Raw genomic sequence first — 12183 nt, 5'->3', positions numbered from 1 at the left:
GCCACACCGTAGTCTGCGCCCTGTGGTGGCGGGTTGTCTTGGGAGACGGGATCTGGGCTCTCGGCTTGGTCGCCCTGCTTCTCCGAACTCTCCCGTGAATCCACGTTGGGATGCGGGGACGCACGAGAGGGGACCCACGTTGCTGGCTCTGCGTCAGCCGATGGGCCCAGCATGGCTGTACACAGCTCATCGCTGCTCTGACTAGCCATGGAGCCAGTCTGGATTGGGAGCATTCTCCACCTGAGACCGTATGACTGAACTCTCAGGGCAGAAATGCCTTGGACCAGAGCGGGGGTGCCCAGTAAATACTGTCCGCAAGACTCTAGAATCTCGGTAGTGGGGCAGCCAGCCGCTCAAGTCGCAGTCTTCTTTATTGTCACGTGATGTCACCGAGGCGGTCTGGAGAGGGAGCCCTGGCCAAGTGTCTTTTTTTCTAAAAGCCTCGAAAAGTGTGGTTCAAGTTCCCGGGAAAGACTTCCGTCTGCCGCCAGGCACCTTGTTTCAAGGGGCCAGGCCCCGGATGGGTTGAGAAACGTGATCCTGTCTCCACTCCCATCCCTTCATGCTGGCTTCCGATGTGCTCAAGGGCCAGGCCCTGGCGAGGCGTAGCTTGGCTGCCACTGAGACCACAGGGATCACGTGGGCCCCTGGCGACTGTCCCTCCCAGAAGATGGGGCTCCCTAGCGGGCTGGTTGGCCTAGCCTGAGTCGGTGCCCACCCCCCCCACCCCCATCCCCCTTCCGGCTCTGGTCGCTTGCAGCTGTTCCTGCCAGCTGGCCGGTCCCGCTCAGATGGGCCCAAACAAAGGGTCCTGATTTCCTGCCTCCCAGGTCAAGCTGTCCCCAGAGTAGGGCTGTGCACGACCTCACATTCAACTCGAGTGTTCCCCAAGCACCTCAGACACAGCCCTGCCCACGATGCCGCGTGGGAGGGCATAGCCACGTGCCCTCCGCTGGGCATCGAGCCTCCTTTTGGGCTCTGCCTGCCCCCAGACCCCATCCCTGTGCGGATCACAGAGGGCTTGTCTTCAGCGTCCATTTCTTCCCGTGGAAGCCCTTCTCGTGGCCCAAGAGCGCTCACTTTTGGAACACCTGCGTGCGTCCTTCTCCCATCGCCTTCCCAGACCGTCGGATTCAGCCTCCCTGGAAGCTGCCTCGAAAGCCCTGTTTCCTTTCCGCAGTGGGGTGTTTGGCTTCTGCTCCCCCCGATCCTGGCCTCCCACGCCCACCTTGGGTCTCCGTGGGTGCTTGCCCTTTGAAGGACTCGATCTGGGGCTTCGGCGTGTAGCCTGTCCCATTGAAAGCAGGCATTTCACTGGTGCGCCCCCAGGCCAGCCCTGCTCTCCTCCCCCACGCCCGCCCCTGCCCCCCCACCCCCGGGGCCCTGTCCCCGCTGTTACCTTGAGGATACGTAGAATGATTTTGTTTGCTTTCAGCTTCGACGCTTTTGAACGGGCCTGCGTGACACGGACTCAGTCCCGAGGAAATTTCCTACTTGCCGACCTAGACGTGACCGGGGGAAGCCCCCGTCCACGTGCATTTGGAAGTAGATGAGGGTCTGGGTGTCGGACGGGCCGAAACGCGAGTGAGAGTCGTCCGTCTTCACCGCAGGTGGGAGGATAGGACGGTGGGTTTGGTGATGCGCGTTCTCTGGCCGTTGTGGGCGACTTTGTCCTTCATAGTCACTGTGTAGCGGACAGAGTGGCACCTTGGAAAGGCCCGTCTGCGAGGATCCTAGGTCCCTGTCCCAGCTCTGCCACTAAGCAGGGTCATCTGCCCTCTGTGAGCGCCACTGCCCTATTTCTGAAAGGGGAGAGCTAAGAGGGTGTGCAGGAGGATCGCCCGAGGTGCCTTTCAGCCTAAGGACTGGCATCCTGGATGGAGCTCCCGGGCCTAGATTCGGGCCTGCTCCCTGGTCTTTATGCTTCTAAACTGGTTTACAAAGCATTCTTCGGGTCAGTTCCTCCTGTAGGGACATGACCTCGGAGGCTGCGAATTGTGGTGGAGGCCGTCGGTGGCTCCTCAGAAGGGGCCCAAAGGCTGGGGCCTCCTTGGGCCCAGCCTGCCTGTGTGGCCTTGCCTGCTGCCCCCCTCCTCGGGCCCTCCCTCGCCCCCTGGGTCCCGTAGGAACTGCCTCCTTCCTGGTCCCCCTCCCTGCCAGGTGCCAGCCGGGCCCCGGCAGTGGGTTTGTGTGGCACCGTGGGGTCTTCCTCAGCCGGGTCTCGGGACCCTTCAGCTGGGCAGGCACAAGCCCTGGCGACGTCCAAGGCCTGCCTTTGCCAGCCTCGCCCTCCAGCCCCTGCCCTTGGCTTCCGCGCCCTGATGCCCCCAGCCCAGAGGCCCCCCAGCCGCTCCCCTCCCTCGCTGCCGCCAGGGTCTCGGGGTGTCTGCCAGCGTTAACTTCCCTCCAGTATCTGAGGAGGCTCCTGCAGGGGCCTTATCCCAGTAGGCACTGGGGCCTTACAGTCAGTCCCAGGCAGTCTCAGTCCCTCCCTCCCCGTGGCTCAGCCATGAGCAGCTCAGCCGGCCAGGTTCCCGTTGGACAGGAGGGCCCCAGGGCAGGAGCAGGGACAGGGCGCCGTCACACGGGAAGGTGCCGGGACTGGCCAGAAATGCCAGCCCCTGGCGGTGTCAGCTCTCAACAAGCCACAGACGAGCCCCACACTGTCTCTGCTTCTCCTTGGCACCTTCCTTTCTTGGGCCTGCTTTTTGTCAACTGAAAGACACCGTGTGACACTGAGAAGAGCAGTGAATCGCCAGTCAGAAGGTCAGCCACGGGCTGGGGTGGGTGGGAACAGCGTGGGCTCGAGAGGAATTCAGACCAGGGCTCTGGTCCCCACGCCGTCACTTACCAGCACGTGATCCTGGGAAGATTCTCCAGCCCCGTGGCCTCAGGTTCCTCACCCGTGAAGCGAATGGGTGTGATGAGCCCTGTCTCGGGCTGCAGGGATGTGTGTGAGCTACGTAGGGCAGCTCACAGGGCCTGGCGTCTGTTGGAACTTCGATGATGGGCAGGTATTTCTCATGTTGTTCGGCCTCAGACCCTTCCCCTCTCTCCTCTGGCATTTGGTTGGGCGGTTTCTTGTCCCGGTCGTGTCAGAGAATATGCAGCTCAATAGGATGTGGAAAAGCTAATTAGCCAAACAAGATGTTTCATCAATAAAACTAAGGAAATTTTCCCAGTTAGAGGGTGTGTTAAATTCGGGTGCGGAGGGGTGTTCCCAGCGAGATACGACACGAAGCTCCAGGAAATAGAATCAAGGAACAAGGCTTTGCATCCCTCCCAGACGCTCTTCCATCCAAACCGTTCCTTTGCTTCATTTCAGCCCCACCAGACATCGAGTCCTTGATTACAATTGCCAAAGTACAGTCACGATAATGATGAAAGCTAATTAGCACCTTGGGTTCTGGTTCCCCCAAGAACAGGGAAAAGAGGGCCTGTCCACGGACTCTGGGCATCACGTCAAGGGAGTATGACCGCGTTTCTCCAGCTGTTGCATATATAACACCTACTTCTTCACTATGGTCAACTGCAATGCAACAAGAGCCGGGACCCCTTCCTTCCTGCCCGAGTGTGAGATTTCTCTCGGGTTCATCCGTGATCCAGAAGGACACCTCACAGTAATGTCGCATTTCAGACTTTCCCCCCAAACCCCAGTCACACCGCCTGCAGGTCTGGCTGCTGCCACCACCCAGCTTCATCACCATCACCTCCCCACAGAAGGAAGCCCCGCTTCCCAAAGCCCCAAACTGCCCTGGCTCGGGGCACTTAACACTCCAGGGCTCGCTCCTGGAGCCCCACCGCCTCGTCCCATGTGGACTTGTTCTGTGGGACTTAGGGGACGTCTCACCACCTTCCTCATGTGACAGCGGCTCCTAGACCATCACTCTACGTGTGAGTGTGTCCTGCTTTTCCTAGCGTTCCCGCTACTAACACAGGGCCTTCCGGAGAGCAGAGGCTCCGTGGAGGTCTGCCGAATAAATAAGCCGGAGAGCAGGGGCCTTACTTACTCAAATCAGTTTTTTCATACTTTCGTAAATCACCGTGCAAATCCAACTAAACAGAGATAGCTTAGTTTTACAGAATGACAGACAAGCAGGATAAGAAGCAAAAACTCACTACGATTACTTTTATTTTTCTAATTCTTCCCCCATCTACATTACTGCTAAGTACTTTCACATGTCCAGAGCAGTTCTGATTCCAATTCCGTGTTATCTGCTTCAGGGTCACAAAATGAAATGGGAGATTTCCCAGTCTCTTTTACAAAAGAGCAAAACTCTTGTTCTTAAACTGGGTAATTATAAACACATTCTAATCAATGTCATTCACAAAGTTAGACACTGAAGCTTGTTTAGTCTTCCATTAAACGGAATAACATTTAAAAAACTCCTAAAGAAAACACAGATGATATTCCATGTCATCTTACACAAGAGGAACCCAAAGATGCTACACACCATGTTCCCCCCACTCGCAGGGGCCCTCACTACTTGGAAACTCGACCGCTCTCTCTTCAAACTCAGAGTGAAGGACCAGCCTCACTTGCTACCAGTGAACTTGGGCCTGGAAGGAGCCTGGCTGCTGCTCTGGCTCAGGCTCCCTCTTCCTCGTCGCTCACACCCCCTGCACACAGGGATGGGAAGGACCTGGGATCCAAGCTACTGACCCTGAGCAGATGCTCCAGGACCTGCCACTTGCTGGTCTCCGCGTAGGCCCGGGCACCCCACAGGAACTCGTAGCGGGCAGGGTCGCTGTGGGGCACCTGCCGGTACTCCAGGTAGCCCTCCTGCACCCACACTTTGGTGAGCAGCTCCCTGGGCTCCCCATAGATGCAGGACTCCCTCCCGGCACACACCCGCATGTTGCCGAGCACTCCCCACACCTCCTCCTCAGGGGCGCGTTCACCGAACAGGGTGATCACGGCCAGGACCGGCACCAGGAGGCCGGCCTTGGGCGTGCGCTGCCCGGCCCTCAGCACTGCATCCCAGGTGAGGCCCAGGGTGGGGACCAGGACGTAGGTGCGCTCGCGGGGGTCCACCACCTTCACGTCCACGCCAAACAGCAGCTGCAGGCACTCGCAAACGAGGCGGAGGACCACGGGGAAGTGGTCCCGATGCTCCCGGACGACCGTACTCAGCATCTCCGCCTCGGAGGTCGGCTCCCCGGTACGAAACTTGAGGAGCAGGAACCCCACCAGGTCAGCCATCAGCGCAACAAGTGCCTCGCGGGACAAGGGCTCGGCATAGGCGGAGAAGGAGGGGGCGCCAGGGGAGGCGGAGGACGAGGGGGATGCGGCCTCCTCCCCCGCAGCCCCCAGCAGCGGCGCCTCCACAGGACCCTGGGCCGGGACTGGGGCCTCAAGGTCGGCCTCAGGCTGGCGGAGCTCACTCATCTCGACCAGGGGCCTGATCACTGGGGTCGGGCCGCCCACGGGAGTGTGGGCAGGGGACCTCGTACCTGGGGTAGAGAGGGGGTGTGAGCGGCCTCGGCGGAGAAAGGCACCCTGGGCAGCCCTGACAAAGGCCACTTACAGGTCTCGTCTCAAGGGCTGCCCTCGGGCCTCACAGGGGCGCTCCTCCCGGGTGGCCTGTCCCCTGCCAACCTGAAGAAGGAAGTGAGGGGGCTCCTCAGGGTGCAGCCAGCACGGCCCCAGGTTCTGGGGCTGACAGGGCGGTGGGGTGACTTGGGTGTTGTGGGGTCCCCTCTGTTCTGGGAGGGGGAGCCCCTGGGTACACACTCAGGGCACGCACCTCCCCTTGGCTCCTGGCGCTGCCTGGGCCTCCTCTGCTCTGTGCCCTGAGGACACGGTCCTCAGACCTGGGCCTTCGCCTCCCGGGTCCTGGAGCCCCTGTAAGAGGAATGGAGGGCGCACCTCTTGTGTACACTGTGGCACAGCTCTGGGCCTCGGTGCTGGTAGGAGGATTGGGCCGGACTCTGTGAGGTCCCCCCAGTTCTGAGTTCTGGGGTGGGTGGTCCCCTCGGGGTCGCTCGTCGTGCTCACTGTTCCCCTTAAGGGCCTGGACCCTCCCCTTTGCAGGCCGGAGGGGAAACTCAGAACAGGACCCCGAATCTGAACAGAAAGCAGTGAGGGGGCCCCACAGGTGGCCGCACCTGCCCAGGGCCTCCCGAGGGTCCTAGGATGGGGAGATGCTGGGTCCTCACCTCCTCCTCACATCCTGCCTGGCCTCCCAGCGCTGACCACAGGGGCAGGTTTCTGTTGAGGCCCCTGTTCCAGGGCTGGGGGTCTGCTCAGTCCTCCCTCGGGGTCCTGGGAGTCCACCCTCTGGACCTGAAGGCTCACCCCTCACACCAAACACCTGACGTCCTGAGGACCCCGACCCAGAGGTCAGGAAACATCTCATCTGCTGACCGTGCTCTGGCGCCTCCAAGGCCCCCGCGGAAGGGCAAAGGATCCCTCCCTGTGTCGGGGTCTAACGTCCTCAGTCCTTCCTTCCTCGCGTGCAGGCTGGACTCTGGGCAGGACCTGGGATTGTCCCGTCTGCCAGTGTGAGTCCCTGCTCCTTATACCAGGTCTCCAGTCTCTCCGAGACCCTGACGTCAGGACGTCAGGACAGGCCTACCGTGCTCATCCCACCCCGGGGCCTCCCACGGCCACCTGCAAGGGCGGTGATCTGGTGGGTCCCTTTTGTACTCCCTCAGGGTCCCCTCAGTCCTGCCTAAGGGCCCTAACCTTAGTCCACCAGGGACCTGAAATTTTACCCTCTGTGCTCATGAGACCCCGTCCCTTATCCCAGGTCCCCAGCTTCTCTGAGACCCGGAAGTCAGGAAGTGCTGATGTGCTCATCCCGTCCTATGACCTCAAGGGGCCAACTCTGTTCTGGGGTCCACGTTTTCCTCAGTCCTCCCTCAGGGCCCTCACCTTGACTCCACGCAGGACCTGGGATTCTAGCCATAGCACACCTGAGAGCGGACGCTTATACCTGTTCCGAAGCCTCTCTGAGACCCGGATACATAAGTGAGGACTCGCTGCCAAGTGCTCATTCCGCCCCAGGGCCTCCCAGGGCTGAAGGCAGGGAAGGGTATAAGGGTGAGGGTCTGACAGAGACTGTGGAGCGGGTATAAGGGGCGGGGTCTCAGGCGGGCACAGGAGAGAATCCAGGTCCTGCGTGGAGCCAAGGTGAGAGCCCTAAGGGAGGACTGAGGGGAGCCTGAACCCCAGAACAGAGTTGGCCCTGGGAGGCCATAGGGCGGGATGAACAAGTGTGGCACTTCCAGACATCCGGGTTTTAGAGACGCTGGGGAGGGCGTATAACGGTCGGGGTGTCTGGTGGGCACGGAAGAGAATCCCACGTCTTGCGCTGAGTCAAGGTGAGCGCCCTGAGGGAGGACTGAGGGGAGCTTGGACCCCAGAACAGAGTTGGCCCTGGGAGGCCATAGGGCGGGATGAGCACGTGCAGCACTTCCTGACATCCGGGTCTCAGAGACGCTGGGGAGGGGAGTACCGGGCGGGGTCTCAGAGAGGCTAGGGAGGGGGTATAAGGGTCGGGGTGTCTGGTGGGCACGGGAGAGAATCCCAGGTCCTCCGTGGAGTCAAGGTGAGTGCCCTGAGGGAGGACTGAGGGGAGCCTGGACCCCAGAACAGAGTTGGCCCTGGGAGGCCATAGGGCGGTATGAGCACGTGCAGCACTTCCTGACATCCGGGTCTCAGAGACGCTGGGGAGGGGAGTACGGGGCGGGGTCTCAGAGAGGCTAGGGAGGGGGTATAAGGGTCGGGGTGTCTGGTGGGCACGGGAGAGAATCCCAGGTCCTCCGTGGAGTCAAGGTGAGGGCCCTGAGGGAGGACTGAGGGGAGCCTGGACCCCAGAACAGAGTTGGCCCTGGGAGGCCATAGGGCAGAATGAGCACGTGCAGCACTTCCTGACATCCGGGTATCAGAGACGCTGAGGGGCGGGGTCTCAGAGAGGCTGGGGAGGCAGTATAAGGGTCGGGGTGTCTCGTGGGCACGGGAGAGAATCCCAGGTCCTCCGTGGAGTCAAGGTGAGTGCCCTGAGGGAGGACTGAGGGGAGCCTGGACCCCAGAACAGAGTTGGCCCTGGGAGGCCATAGGGCGGGATGAGCACGTGCAGCACTTCCTGACATCCGGGTCTCAGAGACGCTGGGGAGCGGAGTACGGGGCAGGGTCTCAGAGAGGCTAGGGAGGGGGTATAAGGGTCGGGGTGTCTGGTGGGCACGGGAGAGAATCCCAGGTCCTCCGTGGAGTCAAGGTGAGGGCCCTGAGGGAGGACTGAGGGGAGCCTGGACCCCAGAACAGAGTTGGCCCTGGGAGGCCATAGGGCAGAATGAGCACGTACAGCACTTCCTGACATCCGGGTCTCAGAGACACTGGGGAGGGGAGTACAGGGCGGGGTCTCAGAGAGGCTAGGGAGGGGGTATAAGGGTCGGGGTGTCTGGTGGGCACGGGAGAGAATCCCAGGTCCTCCGTGGAGTCAAGGTGAGTGCCCTGAGGGAGGACTGAGGGGAGCCTGGACCCCAGAACAGAGTTGGCCCTGGGAGGCCATAGGGCGGAATGAGCACGTGCACTTCCTGACATCCGGGTCTCAGAGACGCTGCGGAGGGGAGTATGGGGCGGGGTCTCAGAGAGGCTAGGGAGGGGGTATAAGGGTCGGGGTGTCTGGTGGGCACGGGAGAGAATCCCAGGTCCTCCGTGGAGTCAAGGTGAGTGCCCTGAGGGAGGACTGAGGGGAGCCTGGACCCCAGAACAGAGTTGGCCCTGGGAGGCCATAGGGCGGAATGAGCACGTGCACTTCCTGACATCCGGGTCTCAGAGACGCTGCGGAGGGGAGTATGGGGCGGGGTCTCAGAGAGGCTAGGGAGGGGGTATAAGGGTCGGGGTGTCTGGTGGGCACGGGAGAGAATCCCAGGTCCTCCGTGGAGTCAAGGTGAGTGCCCTGAGGGAGGACTGAGGGGAACCTGGACCCCAGAACACAGTTGGCCCTGGGAGGCCAAAGGGCGGGATGAGCACGTGCAGCACTTCCTGACATCCGGGTCTCAGAGAAGCTGGGGACCTGGGATAAGGGGTGGGGTCTCATGAGGGCAGAGGGTAAAATGTCAGGTCCCTGGTGGACTAAGGTTAGGGCCCTTAGGCAGGACTGAGGGGACCCTGAGGAAGAACAAAAGGGACCCACCAGATCACCGCCCTTGCAGGTGGCCGTGGGAGGCCCCGGGGCGGGATGAGCACGGTAGGCCTGTCCTGACGTCCTGACGTCAGGGTCTCGGAGAGACTGGAGACCTGGTATAAGGAGCAGGGACTCACACTGGCAGACGGGACAATCCCAGGTCCTGCCCAGAGTCCAACCTGCACGCGAGGAAGGAAGGACTGAGGACGTTAGATCCCGACACAGGGAGGGATCCTTTGCCCTTCCACGGGGGCCTTGGAGGCGCCAGAGCACGGTCAGCAGATGAGATGTTTCCTGACCTCTGGGTCGGGGTCCTCAGGACGTCAGGTGTTTGGTGTGAGGGGTGAGCCTTCAGGTCCAGAGGGTGGACTCCCAGGACCCCGAGGGAGGACTGAGCAGACCCCCAGCCCTGGAACAGGGGCCTCAACAGAAACCTGCCCCTGTGGTCAGCGCTGGGAGGCCAGGCAGGATGTGAGGAGGAGGTGAGGACCCAGCATCTCCCCATCCTAGGACCCTCGGGAGGCCCTGGGCAGGTGCGGCCACCTGTGGGGCCCCCTCACTGCTTTCTGTTCAGATTCGGGGTCCTGTTCTGAGTTTCCCCTCCGGCCTGCAAAGGGGAGGGTCCAGGCCCTTAAGGGGAACAGTGAGCACGACGAGCGACCCCGAGGGGACCACCCACCCCAGAACTCAGAACTGGGGGGACCTCACAGAGTCCGGCCCAATCCTCCTACCAGCACCGAGGCCCAGAGCTGTGCCACAGTGTACACAAGAGGTGCGCCCTCCATTCCTCTTACAGGGGCTCCAGGACCCGGGAGGCGAAGGCCCAGGTCTGAGGACCGTGTCCTCAGGGCACAGAGCAGAGGAGGCCCAGGCAGCGCCAGGAGCCAAGGGGAGGTGCGTGCCCTGAGTGTGTACCCAGGGGCTCCCCCTCCCAGAACAGAGGGGACCCCACAACACCCAAGTCACCCCACCGCCCTGTCAGCCCCAGAACCTGGGGCCGTGCTGGCAGCACCCTGAGGAGCCCCCTCACTTCCTTCTTCAGGTTGGCAGGGGACAGGCCACCCGGGAGGAGCGCCCCTGTGAGGCCCGAGGGCAGCCCTTGAGACGAGACCTGTAAGTGGCCTTTGTCAGGGCTGCCCAGGGTGCCTTTCTCCGCCGAGGCCGCTCACACCCCCTCTCTACCCCAGGTACGAGGTCCCCTGCCCACACTCCCGTGGGCGGCCCGACCCCAGTGATCAGGCCCCTGGTCGAGATGAGTGAGCTCCGCCAGCCTGAGGCCGACCTTGAGGCCCCAGTCCCGGCCCAGGGTCCTGTGGAGGCGCCGCTGCTGGGGGCTGCGGGGGAGGAGGCCGCATCCCCCTCGTCCTCCGCCTCCCCTGGCGCCCCCTCCTTCTCCGCCTATGCCGAGCCCTTGTCCCGCGAGGCACTTGTTGCGCTGATGGCTGACCTGGTGGGGTTCCTGCTCCTCAAGTTTCGTACCGGGGAGCCGACCTCCGAGGCGGAGATGCTGAGTACGGTCGTCCGGGAGCATCGGGACCACTTCCCCGTGGTCTTCCGCCTCGTTTGCGAGTGCCTGCAGCTGCTGTTTGGCGTGGACGTGAAGGTGGTGGACCCCCGCGAGCGCACCTACGTCCTGGTCCCCACCCTGGGCCTCACCTGGGATGCAGTGCTGAGCGACTGGCAGCGCACGCCCGAGGCCAGCCTCCCTCTGCTGGTCCTGACCATGGTCACCCTGTTCGGTGACCGCGTCCCTGAGGAGGAGGTGTGGGGAAAGCTAGGCACCCTGGGGTTTTGTGGCGGGAGGGAGCTGCTCACCGAAGTGTGGGTGCAGACGGGCTACCTGAAGTACCGGCAGGTGCCCCACAGCGACCCTGCCCGCTACGAGTTCCTGTGGGGTCCCCGGGCCTACGCGGAGGCCAGCGAGTGTCAGGTCCTGCAGCATCTGCTCAGGAGCAATAGCATGGCTCCCAGGTTCTTCCCATCCGTGTCTGCAGGGAGTGTGAGCGATGAGGAAGAGGGAGCCTGAGCCAGTGCAGCAGCCAGTCCCACGTCCAGCAGCTTCTCCCGTGGGGCAGGAAGGGGTCTGCTCCTTCACTCTGAGTTTGAAGAGGGAGCGGTCAGCCTTCTAAGCAGTGAGAGCCGGGCGAGTTGGGGGAAGCCGGTGTGCAGCATTTTGGGTTCCTGTTGTGTATGTTGACATGGACTTCCATGTCTGTTTTCTTTAGGAATTTTTCAAATGTTGGTTCTTTGAATAGAAGACTAAACAAGCTTCAGTGTCTAACTTTGTGTATGACGTTAATCCCACAGGTATTTGCACTAATTCAGTTCAAGAACAAGAGTTTTGCTGTTTTGTAAGAGAGGTTGGGAAATCTCCCAGTTCGTTTTGTGACCGTGTACAAGATAACAGGGAATTGGAATCAGAACTGCTCTGGAAATGTGGAAGTCCTTAGCAGTGATATAGATGGGGGAAGAAATAGAAAAATAAGAGTCATTGTTGTTCCAATTCTTGCTTCCCTGTCTTGTCTGTCATTCTGTAAATAAAACGAACTATCTCTGTTGAGTTGGATTTGCACGGGTATTTTAAGAAAGTAGGAGAAGGTTCATCTGCGTCAATAAGCCCCCTGCCCACCGGCTTGTTTATTCCGCAGACCTCCACGGAGCCTCTGCTCTCCGGAAGGGCCTGTGTTAGTAGCGGGAACGCTAGGAAAAGCAGGACACACCCACACCTAGAGTGATGGTCTAGGAGCCACTGTCACATGAGGAAGGTGGTGAGACGTCCCCTAAGTCCCACAGAATAAGACAACATGGGACGAGGCGGTGGGGCTCCAGGAGCGTGCCCTGGAGTGTTAAGTGCCCCGAGCCAGGGCACTTCGGGCCTTTGGGAAGTGGGGGTTCCTTCTGTGGGAGGTGATGGTGATGAAGCTGGGTGGTGGCAGCAGCCAGACATGCAGAGGGTGTGTCTTGGGTTGCAGGGGAAAGTCTGAAATGGGACATTGCTGTGAGATGTCCTTCTGGGTCGTGGATAAAGCCGAGAGAAATCTCGCCCTGG

The 12183-nt window shown here is 61.1% G+C and overlaps 2 protein-coding genes across 2 annotated transcripts; one reads left to right on the top strand and one right to left on the bottom strand.

The window, feature by feature from the left end:
• Positions 1 to 4588: 4588 nt before the first annotated feature.
• LOC137216788 (melanoma-associated antigen 8-like) lies at positions 4589 to 5389 on the bottom strand. The gene has a single exon (XM_067722844.1). The coding sequence runs from the start codon at positions 5387 to 5389 to the stop codon at positions 4589 to 4591; it is 801 nt and encodes a 266-aa protein (XP_067578945.1).
• A 4997-nt stretch (positions 5390 to 10386) lies between these two features.
• On the top strand, positions 10387 to 11160 carry LOC137216265 (melanoma-associated antigen 8-like). Its single transcript, XM_067722157.1, has one exon. The coding sequence runs from the start codon at positions 10387 to 10389 to the stop codon at positions 11158 to 11160; it is 774 nt and encodes a 257-aa protein (XP_067578258.1).
• The last annotated feature ends 1023 nt before the right edge of the window (positions 11161 to 12183 follow it).

The sequence above is a fragment of the Pseudorca crassidens genome, chromosome X (genome assembly GCF_039906515.1).
Source record: "Pseudorca crassidens isolate mPseCra1 chromosome X, mPseCra1.hap1, whole genome shotgun sequence".
Taxonomy (NCBI): domain Eukaryota; kingdom Metazoa; phylum Chordata; class Mammalia; order Artiodactyla; family Delphinidae; genus Pseudorca; species Pseudorca crassidens.
Note: the sequence above shows the minus strand (reverse complement) of the source record. Positions and strands in the feature narration are given on the sequence as shown.

Coding starts and splice junctions, on each gene's coding strand:
- LOC137216788 (XM_067722844.1), bottom strand. CDS start 5,389: ATGAGTGAGCTCCGCCAGCCTGAGGCCGACCTTGAGGCCCCAGTCCCG.
- LOC137216265 (XM_067722157.1), top strand. CDS start 10,387: ATGAGTGAGCTCCGCCAGCCTGAGGCCGACCTTGAGGCCCCAGTCCCG.